Here is an 8482-nt window from a genome sequence, read left to right as displayed (position 1 = left end):
TTGGCTTTTTTGGCAGCTGCAGCACACTGCTGGCTCATATTTAAGTAATTGTCCACTAGGACTCTGAGATCTCTCTCACAGTTACTACTATCGAGGAAGGTACCACCTATACTATACCTGTGCATTTGATTTTTCCTGCCTAAATGTAGAACCTTACTTTTTTCACAGTTGAGTTTCATTTTGTTAGATAGTGCCCAGTGTTCGAGTCTGTCCAGATCCTCCTGTATCTTAAGCCTATCTTCTGGAGTATTGGCTATTCCTGCCAGCTTGGTGTCATCTGCAAATTTGATGAGTTCCCCATCTATCCCCTCATACAAATCATTGATGAAGATGTTGAAGAGCACTGGGCCCAGAACAGAGCCCTGGGGCACCCCACTACACACTTCCCTCCATGTAGATGCAGTTCCATTGAGGACCACATGTTGAGTACAGCCTGTCAGCCAGCTACGAATCCATCTGGTGGTGATGCTATCTAACCCACATTTTTCTATCTTATCAAGTAGTAGGTTGTGATCTACTTTATCAAATGCCTTACTGAAGTCCAAGTAAATTATATCTACAGCATTCCTCTGGTCCACTAGTTTTGTCACTTGGTCAAAGAATGCAATAAGGTTTGTCTGGCATGATCTGTTTTTGACAAACCCATGTTGGCTTTTAGTGATAACTTTGTTTGCATCAAGGTGTTCGCTGATTTGTTGTTTGATTATCTTTTCCAGAATCTTCCCAGGTATTGAGGTCAGGCTGATAGGTCTGTAGTTTCCTGGATCTATTTTTTTCCCTTTTTTGAAAATGGGAACTACATCAGCTCTCTTCCAGTCCTCTGGTAGTTCCCCAGTGCTCCAGGATCTTTGAAAAATATAGTTCAGTGGTTCTGAGATCACGTCTGCCAGTTCCTTGAGAACCTTGGGGTGTAATCCATCTGGTCCTGGTGATTTGAACTCGTCTAGGCTGGACAGGTGCTCACTTACCATTTTCTTGCCTATCTTAACTTGCGTTTCTGTTCTGTTTTTTATGGCACTGGTTTTGGTAGGTTGGACTGTTTTTTTCCCTTTGTGTAAAGACAGATGCAAAAAATGACTTAAATAGTTCTGCTTTCTCCCTGTTGCTTGTCACCTTCTTGCCACTTTCCCCCACTATGGACCAATCATTTTCTTAACTTTTTTCTTGTTTCTTATATGTTGAAAGAAGCTTTTTTTTATTTTTGACTTTGGTCGCAAGCCTTAGTTCATTTTGAGCCTTAGCTTCCCTCACTTCATCTTTGCAGGCACGGGCTGTTTGCTGATATTCTGCCTTAGTTATGTGCCCCTCTTTCCACTTCTTATACTTGTCCTTTTTATCTTTCAGTTTATCAGAGTTCTTTATGCAGCCATGCTGGTTTCTTTTGAAAGCTGTTATTTTTCTTCTTTGTTGGTATTGTTCTAGACTGGGCCTTTATTATCTCACTTTTCAAAATTTCCCAAGCTTCTTGAGTTGTTTTCCCCTTTAGGATTCTCATCCATGGAATTCTTCCCAAGGTCTCTCTAAGTTTATTGAAATTAGCTCTTTTAAAGTCCAAGACTCTAGTTTGGCTGTGTTCTATTGCTTGTGCTTCCATAATGTTGAATTCCAATATTGCATGATCACTTCCCCCCAAGGTTCCTGTGGCTTTGACACTTTCTATCATTTCATCTCTGTTAGTGAGAATTAAATCCAATATGGCTAATCCCCTAGTTCCCTGCTCAACTTTTTGGGAGAGAAAGGTGTCTGCTAGGTTTGTCAGGAATCTGTTAGATCTTCCACTTGGTGCAGAATTTGTCTCCCAGTTGATATCAGGGTAATTAAAGTCCCCCATTACTATTGTGATGCGCTTCCTACATACCTTAGTTAGCTGACTAGCAAAAAGTTCATCTATTTCCTCTGCTTGGTTGGGCGGCCTATAGTATACACCTATGGCAATGTCATGTTTTCCCCTTTTATATTGACCCAAATACATTCAAGTTTACAGTTTTCATCATTGTTGTGCTCTATTTCTGTAGAGATTGTTTTCTTTAGATCTACTTGTATAGTTGTATTAGTTTTATACTTTTGATATGGTCAAATGACTAATTCAATGAAGTCTTTATTCAATTCTTTAATGATGTTACAGATGCATATTGTAACCAAAAAAGAGAGAGAAAGAAATGACAAATAATTTGTCCACAGCTCGTAAACTCTAGGAAGGTTACCTGGTTTCCTAGCTAGCCAAATCCCTTAATTGGCCATTTCTTATGTGCTTCCTTCGATGCTAGCTGAACATTTCCCTATTGATTTTTCTGTGGCTTCTGTCTAGGGAAGAGAAAATCTTGCGAAATGCTGGAATGCCTGCTTTTTGTTCAGACAGTTTCTTGTATTTTTTCAAAAAAGTTGTATAAGTCTTAAGGCTCATTTGCTTCCCACTTTGAAACTTACAAAGAAATGAGCTAGATCTTTAATGAGTAGGCCATATTTTTCCATCTTCTTTTTATTTTGCCCTGTCCAAGTTGGTCTGGCAGGAAAGACTTACATGGGAGAGACGTAATTAACAGGCCAGGTGAAATATGCAGAAGTGAACCTGCCCATCCCTGCTTAAACATAGTTTCACTCAGTCTATTTCTGGAACTATGAGCCAGATATTTAGGGAAGGATAACCTACAGTATCTTCTTCACATTACCAAGCTCAACAGCTACAATTGTTTAAGCTATCATACCATAAACATTGTGCTTCAGCTATGTATGATCTCTGTATACAATGGCATAATCAGAAATAAAACAAATAAAACAAGACAAACTTTATTAAATTAGTATGCTAAGCCATTATATTACATGCACAAGTCAATGATGCCTATACATTTTCTCCAAACTAAAACATAATGACATGACATACAGTCCAGGATCCAATAACAAGATAAGATTGTCAATAATGCTTATCTACTCCCTCAAACTCTTCAAGGATTCTTAGGGAATAGAAGATGAAAAACAGAGACAACATTGATTATATTTCTCATGGCAGCATTTTTAATGAACTGGTAATTGGTCCTAAATACCCAAATCTCTTATTATTAAGCATTACTAGATTATACTATTATATAATAATCATACTACTTATTCAGTAACTTTCTGCTTACCTATGTTGGTGTCAGTACTTCCAAAATTCTAGTAAAATGCAACAATGCTTTACCCTTTGTCTCATTTACATTCAACTGTTAGTTATTCTGAATATCTTTTGTTATATATTACCTCCTGTAACAGCAAGTGTGCAATGTATGTTGATCAAAAGCTATTTTGACCCTGGTTGCTGAGTAAGGATTTTCTTTTTTCTCAGTATTTTTTTCAGATGTCTGTGGATTCTGCTTTGTAAGCAAACTTGTATTGTTTGACCCATATAATCCAGTAGTCTTACCTATCCCTGCTGCCCCTTGGAGTCCTCTCCAAGGCTGACATTATCCCATAGAAGGGGAGCTAGGGATAATAGACAAATTACAAGAAAATATTTATTGTTACTTCACCACAGAAGGAATGAACTGAGTTTAAGCTTCAGGAAGAGGAAGCCAAGGGTAGACTTCACTTCATTCATTCACTTCATTCTGATATTAAAATTGTTTGCTTGTTTGCTTGCTTTCCTATAGGTTGAGATAGCTCTTGGTTATGTGGGTTTCCACTGAAATATCTGACCTCTGCTTGGAGCCATCTTACCATTCCTTCTTCTGTTTGGTTATTCTCTATTTTTAAGATATTTTAATGTAATTTTTATAAATAATTCAGAATGGTGACATAATTCCTTGCTCCTCCTATTTTTTCCACCAGAAAAAGTTGGGCTGAGAGTTAGTGACTGGCCTAAGGTCAGCCAGCCAGTTTTCATGCCTAAGGCAGGACTAGAACTCAGAGTTTCCTGGTTTCTAGCCTGGTGCCTTAGGCACCAGACCAAATTTGCCCTACTTTTAGTTCATCCTCTAATACAATTACCTTAGAGAAAGTTTCACCTAGAATTCCTGTTTTAGGGAAACCTACAAATGACAACAAAGAAGGGTTTATCATAGATAAGTGGGATATTGACACCTGGGATCCTCTTTGAAAACCTGAGACACCAACATGTCCTAGTGTTGATTATGCATAGCCCAATGTGATTGTTTCTTCTCATAACTGTTGGAGGTTAAGCATTCTATGTGGGAGTTCCCAAAAATTGGAATTGTCCTGAACAATGATTTGTAAAGTAGGTTTTATAATAAGAGTTTAAGAACACTTATTTACAGTGAATGAATGATAGGTATATGTAAAGCTACTGTCTAGTAACTACATCTTGCTAGGAAGAACATCTAAGGGCATGTGCTCATGGTGTGTGGGAAGCAGTGCTTTTTTTGTAAAAGAAAAAGGTGCCGGAACTCACACATGTCATACAACCCGCCTTGCCTATCCTACAAGGTTCCATCCAAAAAAGGTGCCGGAACTCCGTTTTGAGCATCCTATGACAAAAAAAGCCCTGGTGGGAAGAATGGCAAAAGGAATGTGACTTCGGGTAAGTATAAGATTGTAATGGAATGTGGAATGATCTTGGGAGTCAGAAAGAAGAGCCGCAGACTAGGCAACAATCACATAAAAGGTGTCTCAGCCCACAGAAGGAAAAGGGGTATGCAGTGTCTCAGAAAGGACCCTTTGTAGTTTTCTGGAAAATAAAAGTAAGATTTTTTTTCAGACTTGCAAGATTCTGTTGCTGTAACCTTACAATAGTGTTAGTACTCATAGTTTGTGCTTCTAACTTGAAGGGCTAACAAAGACAAAAAGCAGGCAGAATGATAGACAGCTCCTTATGTTGACTTTATGTTGACTCTTGTGGTCAGATGGTCACAATAGTTATGTATTAGGTTATGTCATTGATTTGTACCATTAACACTCTGAGAGGATGGTCTCTTTATGACAACTTTCAATTTTGTTCTCTTATTGGGAAGAAATTGCCAGTGTCTTATTAGCAGAGCCAGAGGCTGCCACGTTAATTTCTGAGATATGCTATCTCCTGTGTCCCTTTCAGTTTACTCTGTAAAAATTACGAACATATTGCTCTGCTTCAAAACATTGCTTGAAGGGCTTCTACCCAGGAAGTAAATAGTTACCACAGTGTCAAAGTAGATTATAATTTTTCTGTAAAATAAAATAGGATGTTGGCTGCGAAAATGTGTCAGTATGCCTAACTAATAAAGTAATCCAATGGACCTTTAATTGTAAATTAATATATGGCATGGAATATTAATTGACAGTGGATAAGTAAAGAACAAAGGGACATGGTGGCTCAGTGGGTTAGGATGCTGAGCTTGTCGATCAGAAGGTTGGCAGTTTGGTGGGTCAAATCCCGAGTGCCGCATAACAGAGTGAGCGCCTGTTATTCATCCCAGCTTCTGCCAACCTAGCAGTTCGAAAGCACGTAAAAATGCAAGTAAAAATATAGGGACCACTACGGTGGGAAGGTAACAGCATTCCGTGCGCCTTCGGTGTCTAGTCATGCCGGCCACATGACCACGGAGACGTCTCGGACAAGCGCTGACTCTTCGGCTTTGAAACAGAGATGAGCACCAGCCCCTAGAGTTGGAAACAACTAGCATGCATGTGCGGGGGAACCTTTACCTTTACCTTTACCTTAAGTAAAGAACACAAGGCTATGTTGTGATTCAGGGTCAGCCTGTGGGTTTGGCAGTTGGGTCGGACGACTCAGAGGAGGAGGAGGGGGGTGTTGAAGACCTTGCTGAGGGGGTTGAAGATCTTGCTGATGAGAGCCCTCAGCCAGGCCCCTCCCACTTGGTCACCACGGAGACCCAGCTGTGTGAGCCTGACAGCGTGGATGAAGATGACCCACAGCTGGCCCTGTTCAAGGATGCCCGACGCAGGAGGCAGTCAATTAGGAGTAAACAGAGGAAGGCAATGGGGCTTCTCGGAAGGAGGCAGAGAGAAGCCACGCCCTGAACTCTATATAAGGGGAATGTGTGGGGAGGGCTGGTTTGCTGAAGGCAACCGCTTGGATAGTTCGTGTTTCTTAAAGCTCCTGTTTCTTGGTTCGTGTCTTGTTTGTTTTTGTAGCTATAAATTTGGCAGGCGTAATTCCAGCCTCTTGCCGTTTGTAAAGGGGTTGTCCCTGCCTTTTCTGCAGGGCCGGTAGCAGGCTGGTACAGAACAGGCTATTCATGTATATCTTCATGTATATGAAGAAATTGTGTGAATTGTTCAGTGAAACTAGGACATGGCCTGGTATGTCTAAGCATCTTTCAAGCTGAAATTGCCTGCTTATTAGTAAGAGGTGCATAAAACAAGTGTTGGGAAGGACTTTAAATGTCATCTTGGTCAACTCATTGCTCACTGCTAAAACATTTTGGAGAGATGGTCATCTAACCTCCAGTGAAGGGGAATGCATCATTTTATGAAGCAATCTACTCCATTGGTTGACTGCTCTTACTGCAGCTTTCATTCATTAAGCTTATTTTTTTAGATTTTTTTAAATCTCCCTTTTATTATTTTTATAAATAACCCATGGTAGTAAACATATTAACACTTTTCTTCCATTTTCCCCCACAACAACAACCCTGTGAGATGAGTTAGGCTGACACACGATAACTTACCAAAGTCATCCAACCAGCTTTCATGCCTAAAGTGGGACTAGAAGTCACTACTGTCCTTTATTAATGTCCTTATTCTGACCATTCATTAATGACGTTTTTCTGGAATCCTGAACAAAATTCTGAAACAGTAACGTTTTGATTTTTTTTGCTTCCCACTCCAAATATCCTGCTCTTTTGAGTTTATCTTAACATTATAACATTCTTTTAAATTATTGTGACATTCTCTTTTGGCTATTTCTTGAAGGAATAAGAAAAAGAATGGATGAAAAATTAAAGTAAAATTGAAATGCAAGCCTAAAAGCTTGAGCATGTTGAAAAATATGATCCTGTACCTTTCTGAAAAGAACTAATATATCTGGCCTGCAAAATCTGGTCAATCAATAGATGGCAATAAGGGAAGTTTTCTTTCAACTGCCATCTAGTAGTCATCATTTTAAACCCCATTCATATTAGCCTTACATCTGAATAAAAAATAGGAAATGAAAAAAAAATTGTTAAATGACAGTTGCTCAATTATCCTCATTTTTTCCCCAGCAATACTAAATGTGCAGTTTTGGTATGACTATGCCTCAAATTGATTCGATTATTTGGGCTGCAAAACACTCCAATAAGATGATTAGAAAAAATAACCCTAGAATCTGCAATTAGAAATACATTTGCATAACAGAAACCCAGTATTTTTTTTAAAAAAGAAATTAATAGCATTTCCTCTGATCACAACATTAGGCATGAATGTTATATTTAAGAAGATATAAGAAAGTATATTTTTAAATACATATCCTACTTTTCTGCTAAAATGTGTTTAGGATAAATTTTTAATCTCAATGTACATTTTCTTAATGATCTTACTTAAATAATTTCTTAAATACCTGCATAATAGGTTTTTAAGATTTCATTTATAAAGCTGAAACTAGAGATTGATTTCTTTAATAATTGGTAACAACTGTGAATAATGTCATATTTGCCTCAGAATTTTTATTTAGGTAATTATTAAGGGGAGAATAAAGGCTGGCAGAAGTATTACTGTACAGTCTCCTATATTAAAAACCCCACTTTTTCAAAGCAATTCATATTTTTAATTCTTTGCATAAAGCTGCAATCTTCCAAACTACAATTTCATAGTTACTCTGTTTGAGGGACTGAAAGAGCTGGACCTTTTGGATCATCAAATCTACTGTTGGTGGTAAGATTCATGATCATGTGGATTCCAGAAGTAAGGATCAATAATAAGATTAGGGAGGTGACCAGACCCATCCAAATTCCAGGTGTAAAAAATGATGTGCAGTCACTCGCATAGGAAAACATGTTGTTTTCAATATTGAAAGCTTGGATCTGCAAAAAGAAAAAGAAAAAAAAGAGCCATCCAAATATTGGGTTCAACATGTTGCACTTCTATTTAATGGAGATCTCAAAGCAACTGAAAAAATACAAATTGAAATACAGAACTGGAAGTTTTTAAAAGTGAAAGATTAAAATGAATTAGTACTTAGAAGATGGTGTTTTTGCTGTCCTTCCAAATGCAACCTGAACAGCTTTCTTCCACATGTAAGAGTCTTTGATATTAGGAAATTATGAAAAGGGCCATTTCTACAAATCTTTATTTACAACCAGACTCATAGCAGGGGAGAGAACCCCTCTCTTGGACTCTAAGTTCTTTAGGCTTTTCAGCACCAACACATTTAATTGTATTTAGTAAATATGTAACCAGCACAGCTCTGTCCTTCCTTGTATCTTGCACTGGTTAACAACCTACGATAACCCCATAATGATGGCATGCTGCCATTAAATGACTGGATCTCTGGTGCAAGAACATAAGTCATAGCAATTCCCAACATAAAACACTTTTCATTAGTCAAGATGTAATATAACTAATTGAAACATGTCCA

At 38.2% G+C, this 8482-nt stretch overlaps 1 protein-coding gene across 1 annotated transcript in view; it reads right to left on the bottom strand.

Moving 5' to 3' along the window:
* Nucleotides 1-7559: 7559 nt before the first annotated feature.
* The window catches only part of LOC308670446 (V-type proton ATPase subunit S1-like), a gene marked incomplete at its 5' end in the record, with an annotated part of 76157 nt that continues 75234 nt past the window's right edge, over nucleotides 7560-8482 (bottom strand). The window contains one exon of the mRNA XM_081331948.1: nucleotides 7560-7928. Coding sequence (XP_081188074.1) covers nucleotides 7719-7928 — 210 coding nt within the window. The 3' untranslated portion in view covers nucleotides 7560-7718. The remainder of the gene's footprint in view (nucleotides 7929-8482) is intronic.

Source organism: Vipera berus (assembly GCF_964194415.1).
Source record: "Vipera berus genome assembly, chromosome: 6".
Lineage (NCBI taxonomy): Eukaryota > Metazoa > Chordata > Lepidosauria > Squamata > Viperidae > Vipera > Vipera berus.
Note: the sequence above shows the minus strand (reverse complement) of the source record. Positions and strands in the feature narration are given on the sequence as shown.